At 56.8% G+C, this 10,604-nt stretch overlaps 1 protein-coding gene across 1 annotated transcript; it reads left to right on the top strand.

Annotated features, from left to right (window-relative positions):
• Positions 1 to 480: 480 nt before the first annotated feature.
• Positions 481 to 9,186, top strand: NFATC4 (nuclear factor of activated T cells 4). Its single transcript, XM_006102219.3, has 9 exons — positions 481 to 2,051; positions 3,676 to 3,838; positions 4,409 to 4,608; positions 4,917 to 5,089; positions 5,555 to 5,695; positions 6,576 to 6,631; positions 6,918 to 7,044; positions 7,244 to 7,828; positions 8,794 to 9,186. Exons 1-9 carry the CDS (start codon positions 913 to 915, stop codon positions 8,859 to 8,861), a joined length of 2,652 nt encoding a protein of 883 aa, XP_006102281.1. The 5' UTR covers positions 481 to 912; the 3' UTR covers positions 8,862 to 9,186.
• The last annotated feature ends 1,418 nt before the right edge of the window (positions 9,187 to 10,604 follow it).

Here is a 10,604-nt window from a genome sequence, read left to right as displayed (position 1 = left end):
CCGGCACCACTTTCTCCCTTTTTGGTGGGTACGGGGGTGGGGGCCGGGGATCCGCTGGCTGCGCGCCGCCTCTTGGCTGGGCCGACTGTCCCTGGGATGGGGGCGAGCGGGAGCGGCGGTCCTGGGGACCCCCCGGCGCCGCCCCGTGATCGGGAAGGTGGGGCTCTGGAGCGTGCCCCTGCAGATCGAGCCCCGGGCCGGCGGACCCGACGCCGGGGCCGGGACCCCGGGCACTCTCGGGGGCCGCCGGGGCGCCCCTCCCCCCTCCCCGTCTGGCCGCAACAAGAGGCAGATGGCTGGGACCGTGCCGGGGGCGGCGGCCGCCGTTCGCACGGAATCCGTGCCGCGCGCGGCCCCCCCTCCCCACGGGCCGGGCAAGCAGCACCCCCGCCCCCAAATTGGGGGTGGGGAGCGAGGGAGGAGCCACCTCTCCTCGTCACCACTGCCCTGGCGCGCCCCCCGCCCCCCTTCTTCCCTGGCCACTGTTGCGATAGCAACTGGGGCTCCTGCCAGCGCCGTTTGGGGGTTTGGGAACCGCTACTAATTGGGTTCATGTGTGAGTCGCCCCCAGCCCAGCCGGGCGCCTTTCTAGACGCGCCTCCAGGCCCCACTCCAGCCCCTCTCGACCTACATCCCTCACCTTCAGACCCACCCGGTCTGGTGCGTCTGGTGCCCGAGGCCCCAGGGCAGGGGGCTCAGAGGGTGGGCTGCTCCGTGTGGGAACAGGCTTGGCGCTTCTGGATCCGTCTCTTCCACCTTCCGAGGTTCAACTGTGCTTCTGTCTTTGTGGCTTTGAAGGGCACCTTAGAGACCCCTCTTTGCTGAGGAGGGGGTGGCATACAGGACTAAGGGGGCTGATCTCTCAAGGAACCCAGACATCTTCTCACCTGCTTCTCTCTCTTCCCATCTCCCATGGTATCCCTCTCTCTGTCCCCCTCCCTCCCCATTTCGACAGAACTGGACTCAGAGGACACTCCGACATGCTGCCGCCTGGCCCTGGGGGAGCCCCCTCCCTATGGCGCAGCCCCCATTGGCATTCCCCGGCCACCACCCCCTCGGCCTGGCATGCACTCGCCGCCACCCCGCCCAGCCCCCTCCCCTGGCACTTGGGAGAGCCAGCCCGCTCGTTCGGTGAGGCTGGGGGGGCCCGGAGGGGGCTCGGGTGGGGCCGGGGGAGGCCGTGTCCTGGAGTGCCCGAGCATCCGCATCACTTCCATCTCTCCCACGCCTGACCCGCCAGCCACCCTGGAGGACAACCCCGATGCCTGGGGGGACGGCTCTCCCAGGGATTACCCCCCACCAGAAGGCTTTGGAGGCTACCGAGAGGCAGGGGGCCAGGGCGGGGGCCCCTTCTTCAGCCCCAGCCCTGGCAGCAGCAGCCTGTCCTCCTGGAGCTTCTTCTCAGACGCCTCTGATGAGGCCGCCCTGTATGCCGCTTGCGATGAGGTGGAGTCTGAGCTAAATGAAGCGGCCTCCCGCTTTGGCCTGGGCTCCCCACTGCCCTCGCCCCGGGCATCCCCTAGGCCATGGACCCCCGATGATCCCTGGAGCCTGTATGGTCCAAGCCCCGGAGGCCGGGGACCAGAAGATAGCTGGCTACTTCTCAGCGCTCCTGGGCCCTCCCCAGCCTCCCCACGGCCAGCCTCTCCATGTGGCAAACGCCGCTATTCAAGCTCCGGAACCCCATCTTCAGCCTCTCCAGCTCTGTCCCGCCGGGGCAGCCTGGGAGAAGAGGGGTCCGAGCCACCTCCACCACCCCCATTGCCTCTGGCCCGGGATCCTGGCTCCCCTGGCCCCTTTGACTATGTGGGGGCCCCACCAGCCGAGAGCATCCCCCAGAAAACCCGGAGGACTTCCAGTGAGCAGGCGGTGACCCTGCCTCGGTCTGAGGAGCCGGCTCCGTGCAACGGGAAGCTGCCTTCGGGAGCAGAGGAGACTGCAGCTCCTCCAGGTGGTCCTCGGAAGGAGGGAGCTGGCATGGACTACCTGGCAGTGCCCTCCCCTCTGGCTTGGTCCAAGGCCCGGATTGGGGGACACAGCCCCATCTTCAGGTGAGGGTTGAGCCCGGCACCACTGCCATTCCACTTTGGAGCAGGTCAAGGGATCAGTTTGGAGAAAGATCCTAGTTCTGTGCCCTTGGCATTTCAAAAGAGAATCTGTAACCAGCTTGGCTGCTACCATTTACCCAGTTTTAGGGAGGATTAAATCAACAGCAACATACCCCGTCTACAAACCGATGATTTGCAAAAGCATAATCATTCCCTGTGGATCAATAACAAAAAAGCCCCACCCCCACCCCTTAGGCAAAGCGGGAGTTCCTCTAGGGCAGTGGTTCTCAACCTTCCTAATGCCACGACCCTTTAATACAGTTCCTCATGTTGTGGTGACCCCCAATTTCATTGTTACAAATTGAACATAATTAAAGCATAGTGATTAATCACAAAAACAATATGTAATTATATATGTGTTTTCCGATGGTCTTAGGTGACCCCTGTGAAAGGGTCGTTCGAGCCCCAAAGGGGTCGCGACCCACAGGTTGAGAACCGCTGCTCTAGGGTCCTCCACACCTAGTTTTGGGCTGGCCTGGTCTGGACATGGACTGTGGACTGGATTTCATACTTACACGGGGTAGCAGGAAGTCCCCCTTCTCTGACTTTTATTTTCTAGGGCCCAATTTGTGCCTTAAAAGTATAGCTGCTCATTTGAATTAAAATAGCATATATTTGCAAGACAAAAATTCATATTAAAACAAGCAGTTCTTGCATTCTTTTATCCATTTTACCCTCAAAGAATCCTGCCCATTTCAATAATCCTGAATCTTGGGATGTCAGGTTGAGCTGGCTCCATCCAGGAAAGTTAACTGGGAAAAGAAACCTTAACACCTGTTCTCTTTGGTTCCTCTAGGGCAGGGTTTCTCACCCTCAGCACTATTGATATTTTGAACAGGATAATTCTTTGTTGTGGAGGCTGTGCGGGGCATTGTAGGATGGTTTAGCAGCATCCCTGACCTCTACCCACTAGATGCTAGTAGTACCCCCTCCTCTAGTGTGACAACCAAAAAACGCCTCTGGACATTGCCAAATATCACCTGGGGCCATCACCAGTTGAGATCCCCCCCTGGCCTTGGGTATCTGGGAGCTCAATAGAGGAATAACCCCTAGTTTCTGGACTGGACCTCTCCAGCCCCAACTAGTGGAATGGGCACTGACTGGGAACAGGGCGTGTGCTCAGTCCTGGCTTCTGTCAGTCACTGGCTTGCTTGGCTCACCATGTTCTAACATCTGGGTCTCCGTTTCTTTATTTGAAAAACAAAGGGGTTTATCTCCGAGGCCATGTTCAGTCTGAAATGGTGCTTCTTTCCTGGACTCTTTCCCCATCCAGGTCTAAGGATTAGGATGTGCTTTGGGTGCCTCTGTATCCAAGTGAACCATTGCCACCTCAGACCCTGTGCTCAGAGCTGGAAAGGAGGGAGTCTTGGGCCCGGTGCCCTCTTCCACACCCTCATCTTGAGGGGTTCTGAGGGCCCTTCCCCTCTCACCTTGCTTCTGGGCTTTTGGACTATTTTATTCCCACACCCAAATCCCCTCCTCCCTCACATGCCAGGGAGCTGAGACTCGGTGCTGCCTGACCAGGGTCTGAGGCTATAGATGATCAGTGCTCTTTTCTTCTGTCTAGGACCTCTGCCCTACCCCCACTGGACTGGCCTCTGCCCAGCCAGTACGAGCAGCTGGAGCTGAGGATTGAGGTGCAGCCTAGAGCCCACCATCGGGCCCACTATGAGACAGAGGGCAGCCGAGGTGCTGTCAAAGCTGCTCCTGGTGGTCACCCTGTAGTCAAGGTAAGGGGCAGAGGCCTGATAGTCTTCCTCTCCACCAGTCCCAGATCCCTGCAGATGGGCTCCAGCTGTGCGGACCCGTGGCACTGCCCTTTCCCACACTCCCTCTCAGCAGTGACCCTGTAGGCAGACTGGAGTTGGGGGAGGAAGGGTGCCTTTCAAGGACCCGGATATACTTTCTACTCCTCTATCCCTCCACCCCCACTCCCTTCATCCCATGGGACACCAGCCTCATGTCTACTGTGGAAAATGATGGCCTGCCAGATGTGGGGGAGGGCTTAGGCTGAGGCCAAAGTTCACTGGGAGTTAGGTTGTCTTCATTGAGTTGGGCCAGTCTCTCTTGGGAGATTTTCCCCTTTGCCCAGCTCAGTTTGAGCCTTATTCCAAGAATAACACTGTGAACTCCAGGCCACATTTTCTCCACAACCGATGCCCAATCCCCCCTGGGAATCCCTTCCAGGATATCCTTTGTCTTTCACCATCCTTACCCCTTGGTGGACTGAAAACCCTGGGATGGATGAAAGATCAGACAGTGGAGATTTCAGTTGTGTTGCCCGTGTCTCCCTCTGCCAGCTCCTAGGCTACAGTGAGAAGCCACTGACCCTACAAATGTTCATCGGCACTGCAGACGAAAGGAACCTGCGGCCTCATGCCTTCTATCAGGTGCACCGCATCACCGGCAAGATGGTGGCCACGGCCAGCTATGAAGCTGTAGTCAGTGGTACCAAGGTGTTGGAGATGACCCTGCTTCCTGAGAACAACATGGCAGCCAAGTAGGTTCCCACTCTACTCCCCCTCTGTCCTCAGGCTTTAGGACCAGTCGTTCCCATGCTTCCTCTTCCCAGGAGAGCTAGACATCATCCAGAGGAGCAGTTTCAGGCTTTCTCACCATCTAGAAGAGGACTTTTGGGGCTCGGGAGCAGTCTGTAGAGGCCACCTCTGGGTTAAAAGAGTCCTCCTAGGCTCCCAGAGCAGGTCTTCAGGGCTTTGGATAGAGGGCGGGAGGGCTTCCCTCTTGGGGTGCGGGTATTACCATTCTGGCTTCAGCTGGGAAGGCTTGCCTTCCATTCTTTGCCTTCAGCATTGACTGTGCTGGAATCCTGAAGCTTCGGAATTCAGACATTGAGCTGCGGAAGGGTGAGACGGATATCGGGCGCAAGAACACACGTGTGCGGCTGGTATTCCGGGTACACGTGCCCCAGGGCAGCGGGAAGGTCGTCTCTGTGCAGACAGCATCAGTGCCCATCGAGTGCTGTGAGCAAAGAGGCCCTATGCCATCTCTGTATCTGTGACCCTCTTGTCTGTGTGTGTGTGTCTGTCCACCTTATCTCCTCTGCATAGTATCCTATGCCCCATCTTTCCTGGGTAGCCCTGCAAAGGAGTTAGCCCTCATTTCTATGGTGGGAGGAGTATTCTAATTTGCCCCTGCTGCTGACTCTGTCTCTGAGATGGACTAGAGTGCCCCTGTCCTCCCTCTGCGGTCGGTGGCTCTGTGCACTTGTTTGGATAACTCTCTGGCCTGCCCTGTTGCTCACTGTCTGCCTGGGTGGCTCTTTACATGGTGTGTGCCACCCCAGGGGCTCCGTGGGTTTACTTGTGGGTCTGCCACTGAGGAGGGCTCCTCCAGGGCCCTGTGGCAGTTATTCCAAGGGCATGGGGCAGAGGAGGCTGTCCTCTCCATATGCAGTCCAGCCAGGCCTTTCCTGCACTGCTCTGCAGCCCAGCGCTCGGCCCAGGAGCTGCCCCAGGTGGAGGCCTACAGCCCCAGTGCCTGCTCCGTGAGAGGAGGAGAGGAGCTAGTGCTAACTGGCTCCAACTTCCTGCCGGATTCCAAGGTGGTGTTCATCGAGAGGGGCCCCGGTGAGTACTCACTGGGGAGGGAAGGGCAGGGGAGAAGAGTTGGGACAGGCAGGTGAAAGAACTCTGGCACTGCCACTAAACTAACTTCTCTGTAAAACAGGCAGATAGACTATCCTTCCTCTTGGACTTTCTGCTTCATGGGCATGACAGGAATCTGTAATGCTCAGGAAGGTGAACAAGTGTAAGAAATACACATTCCATTTTTTAGGGAGAAGTTGGTTTTGAGATAATTGACCCCATGTGGATAGGGTCGATGAGGAGAAGGGAAGAGGTAACCCTCATAGTCCCACGCTCAGTCCCTCCTGAGTTATGAGCCAGTAGCACAGCTGTGATTACGAGAGCCTGTGACATACTCCAAGATGGAGCTTCAGAGGGAGAAGGGAAGACCCAGGGGCCCAGGTGCACCCACCAGCTTGAGGCCTTTGTCCTCTCCCAACCCTGACCACCAAGAGCCCTAGCACCGGCGCTCAAATAGAAGATTTTGAGATGCTGGATCATGAGACTTGAGGTCTCATTGCCCTCCTTCAAGCTAGGACCCTTTCCTATCCTTGAACTTCCTCCCAACACTATCATGGGAGGGGATGTTTGGAACAGGATGGGAGGGTTCAAGAGTTCCTTTTGTCACCCACTCCCTTTGGTTCCTCGGCTGGTCCTGCTATCTCTGTTGGTCTCAGCTTGCTGCTCTATATCTTATGGACAGTTTAAAACCCTGCCTTTTCCATTCAATTGAATAAACATGCAGCAGGCTTCTTTGTGAGTGAAGCCTTGTAGAGGCCTTCTGAGTCTGGCCTTGGCTTTAGCAGGAGGGGAAGTGGCAGAGGACTGGGTATGGGGTGGGGGCCCTGGAGCTGGGCTGGAGTAGTCTGTTCCCCCTGCACAGATGGAAAGCTGCAATGGGAGGAGGAGGCCACTGTGAACCGGTTGCAGAGCAATGAGGTACAAGTGTCACTGGGGTGCCCACCATCTGGGCGGGGCGGGGCGGGGGCAGGGAAGACGGCAGGGAATTCCCAGGAGGGGCCCTTGACCAGGGGAAGGAACTCCAGGAGTGACCTGTTCTTTTCTAGAGGACACATTCTGGCCCCTTGAAGCAGGTTCTTCTCAAGGGGATGAACTTCGCTCCTTAGCAAATGGAAAAATTTAGGAGGTGGAGTTCCGGTCCTTGGAAGGGCTGGGCTGAGCCTAGGTTCCTGAGGGCTCCCTGCCTATCCTCTGCTCCTTCCAGGTGACACTGACCCTGACTGTCCCTGAGTACAGCAACAAGCGGGTGTCCCGGCCCGTCCAGGTCTACTTTTATGTCTCCAACGGGCGCAGGAAGCGCAGCCCTACCCAGAGTTTCAAGTTCCTGCCTGGTGCGCTCTAGGACAGCCCACGGAGGGGTGTGGGGGTGAGGGGAGCTGTGGCAGGGCAGAGGGATGCCATGCCTTCATCGTGAGGGATCTTGGGATGGGAAGGTAGATGGAGGGTGTGCAGTGTGTGTGTGTGTGTGTGGCGGGGGGCGGTGCTGCCAGTCTTCTCACCAGTGTGTCCTCCTGCTTCATATCCACCCAGTGATCTTCAAGGAGGAGCCCCTACCAGACTCATCTCTCCGGGGCTTCCCTTCAGCCTCAGGCCCCTCCTTTGGCACTGACATGGACTTCTCACCACCCAGGCCCCCCTACTCCTCTTATCCCCATGAAGACCCTGCTTACGAACCTCCTTACCTGTCAGAAGGTTTCAGCTATGGCACACCCCCTCTGTACCCCCAAACGGGGCCCCCACCATCATACAGACCTGGCCTTCGGATGTTCCCTGAGACTGGGGGTACCACAGGTTGTGCCCGTCCACCAGTCTCCTTCCTTCCCCGGCCCTTTCCCAGTGACCCCTATGGGGGACGGGCCTCCCCCTTTCCCCTGGGGCTGCCATTCCCTCCTCCAGCCCCTTTCCAGCCTCCACTGCCTTCCTCCCCACCGCTGGAAGGCCCCTTCCCTCCCCAGGGTGGTGTTCACCCCCCACCTCCTGAGGGGTACAATGAGGTAGGGCCAAGCTATGGCCCTGGGGAGGGGACTCCGGAGCAGGAGAAATCCAGGGGTGGCTATGGCAACGGCAGCGGCTTCCGAGACAGTGTCCCTATCCAGGGTATCACGCTGGAGGAAGGTGAGTGTGGAACTGACCACTGCAAGTGTGCGTGTGTGTAAGAGATTGCTCTGCATGTTTGCTGAGGGCTGGAGCTTGATCCTTTGAGACCAGTCAGGGGGTCTCAGGAGGCAAGTTCGTGGTGCATGTAGCCACATGAACCCAGTTAACTTAACTCTGAAGGGTGCATAGAGTTCCTGCCTCTGCCCCAGATCACAAAATCACAGGTTACAAGTACTTTCAAGATCATTTCATATACCTCCCCCCTTTGCAGATTGAGGCACTGAATTTCAGAGAGGAGCAGTGGCTTGCTGAGGTCTCAGTCAAGCATGCTTTCCCTTGCCTCAGCTTCCCCCTAAACATGCTGACTGTGGTCAGGATTGGTGATGAAGAACCTTGATATTTTGCCTCTTCCTCCCACTGACTACACCCACCCCTGGCCCTGCTGACAGGGATTGTCCTGACATTGCAGGCTGCTGAGCCAGCAGGAGAGGGCTAGGATGGGGGCCTGGGAGCCCACATGAATGGAGCTGAGCAGATTTGACTGGGAGCAGGTGTTAAGATATACAGTGGGGCCTTGACTTACGAGTTTAATTCGTTCCGTGACAGAGCTCGTAACTCAAATTACTCGTATGTCAAATCAAAAAGTGAACGAGTGAGACACGTGATGCTGGGCTGATGTTGTGGCGTTCACTGTGACGTTCTCTGCGCCAACTAGCGGTGGGGTATCTGAAGCTGGCTCATAACCCGAATTTTAGCTCACAACTCAAAGCAAAAAATCAGCCCAGAGACGGCTCGTATCTCGAAAAACTCGTTAGTCGGGACACTCGTAAGTCAAGGCCCCACTGTATTGGGGAAAGTGAGGCCCAGTGGAGGAGGAGCCTAGAGGCTTCTTAGACTGAAGCCTGTCTTGCATGGGTTGGGGGTCTCTGGAAAAGGAAGGGAGCTGCCCCTAGCCCAATCTCTCCATTGTCCCTCCATTACAGTGAGTGAAATCATTGGCCGAGACCTGAGTGGCTTCCCAGCACCTCCTGGAGATGAGCCTCCTGCTTGAACCATCACCTGGCAATTCCAGCCTCCTGGCCCCTCCAGCCCTGCCCACTCTCCCTTCATCCCGGGGTGGTGGTTCCAGAAGCTTGGGGCCAATCTGGTTCTTCTTTCCCCAGCTTTTGCCTCTTTCCCTCTGCCCCCCCTCCCCTAGCTGAGATGTGGCCCCTGGGCCTGGTGCTGCCAGGGAAGGCTCAGTGAGGGACAGCATGGAGGACGGAGGCTGGGTGGGAGGACTGACTGGAGTGAAGGCTGTGTCTGGATTGTGTACGGGCCCTGGTGCTGGGAGTCTGGGACGGGCGGATGGATAATAAACTGCTCACTGACGAGTGCTTCAGGCTCCAGAGCTCTTTGGCGAGAGAGGAGGGGCAGCTTACCCTGGCCTGAGGTGGCTTAGAGGTTGGAAAGAGATGGGATGTGGCTGGGATCATTGTAACCCAAAGAGCTTCTCAGAGTAGGGGGCTGGGGATAATTTAAGGGGCCCCAGAGGCTCCCTAACTGGGTTGGGGTTGGGGGCCAGAGCTTTAGTAGGCCTATCCTCCCTGGGATTCAAATTCCTGTAGGCTCTTTGGGATGGGACCCAGGAATCTGTATTTTCAAGTTTCTTTTTCTTTCTACCACCCAGATGATTCTGATTCATAGGCAAGGTCAGGAAACACCAATCCCACCTTATTTACAAAGGAGGGATCTGAGACTAAAAGGGAAGGGGCTTGCCCAAGGTCACACAGCTAATCGGTAGCAGGTTAAATGTATACTCCTGGGCTCCTGCCTCCAGCCCACCCTCAGACACCCTGACTCATCAGGTTCAGGCCCCTGAAGCTTATCTTCCTGGAGTAGGTTGGGGGTGAGGGCGGGCTGGCATGGGTCTATCTACAGTCTGGATTCTTGGGGACAGTGAAAACATTCTGGAAAGATCTGTGCTTTGGAAGTAGATTGCAGGAAGCCATGCAACCTCTCTAGCGGGTCTGAGTGCTACCCTGGGGCTCAGTGCATTGTTTGGCTCCTGGCCTGTCTTGCAGGTATGCCCGCATATCACCAATGATGGGCATATGCTCAAAGCCTGGTTTGTCCTGTCTTGACAGCCAATGTGGCCAAGTCCCCAGTGGACTGGGCATTTAGTACCATTAGCCTGCGATGGCTAGGCTTGGCTGCTGGGGCTACACCCCAAATACATTCAGGGAGTTGGTACTCAGGAAACTGGCCTCACCTCCAGGCTGGTGGGGCCTCTCTATATCCAATGGGTTCCAACAGGTCTGGCAAGAACCCATGTGTTCAGGGGTGGGTGTGAGAGAAGCTGGCTCTGAAGTGGAGAACAAGAGAACCAGGACGACCCTCAATAACAAGGAATTTTCTTTATCTTCCTGAATACAAACTGCTGTGCACCAAACTGACATCAAGTGATCAGCTCATTGGGCCGTGTCCTTGGCTGCTTTTCAAAGATACCCTCCAGTAGGGGCCAGAGTCATTACCCTGTAATTTCCATGTCAGGAGGGACCTTGGGATACATGTGTTATAACCAGCATTCTACAACACCCCCCACCCCACCTCATACCCCAAGATCTCTAACAAGGGATATCAGCTTCTGTGAATGAAAAGCGGTAGGGGACTCACTACCTCCCAAGACAGATGATTTCATTTTCTGCCAGGGCACTGCCATTCATTCATTGCCAGACATTTATCAGGCAGCTAAGTGCCAGCCAATGGGTCCTGGAGGACTGCACGAGGCCACAGTAAGTCAACATCTCATTGT

Source organism: Myotis lucifugus, unplaced genomic scaffold (genome assembly GCF_000147115.1).
Source record: "Myotis lucifugus unplaced genomic scaffold, Myoluc2.0 scaffold_406, whole genome shotgun sequence".
Taxonomy (NCBI): domain Eukaryota; kingdom Metazoa; phylum Chordata; class Mammalia; order Chiroptera; family Vespertilionidae; genus Myotis; species Myotis lucifugus.
This window is presented reverse-complemented; position numbering and strand designations above follow the sequence as displayed.

Coding starts and splice junctions, on each gene's coding strand:
- NFATC4 (XM_006102219.3), top strand. CDS start 913: ATGGTATCCCTCTCTCTGTCCCCCTCCCTCCCCATTTCGACAGAACTG. Junction 4,609..4,916: donor GAGAACAACATGGCAGCCAA/GTAGGTTCCCAC, acceptor CTTTGCCTTCAG/CATTGACTGTGCTGGAATCC. Junction 7,829..8,793: donor GGGTATCACGCTGGAGGAAG/GTGAGTGTGGAA, acceptor CCTCCATTACAG/TGAGTGAAATCATTGGCCGA.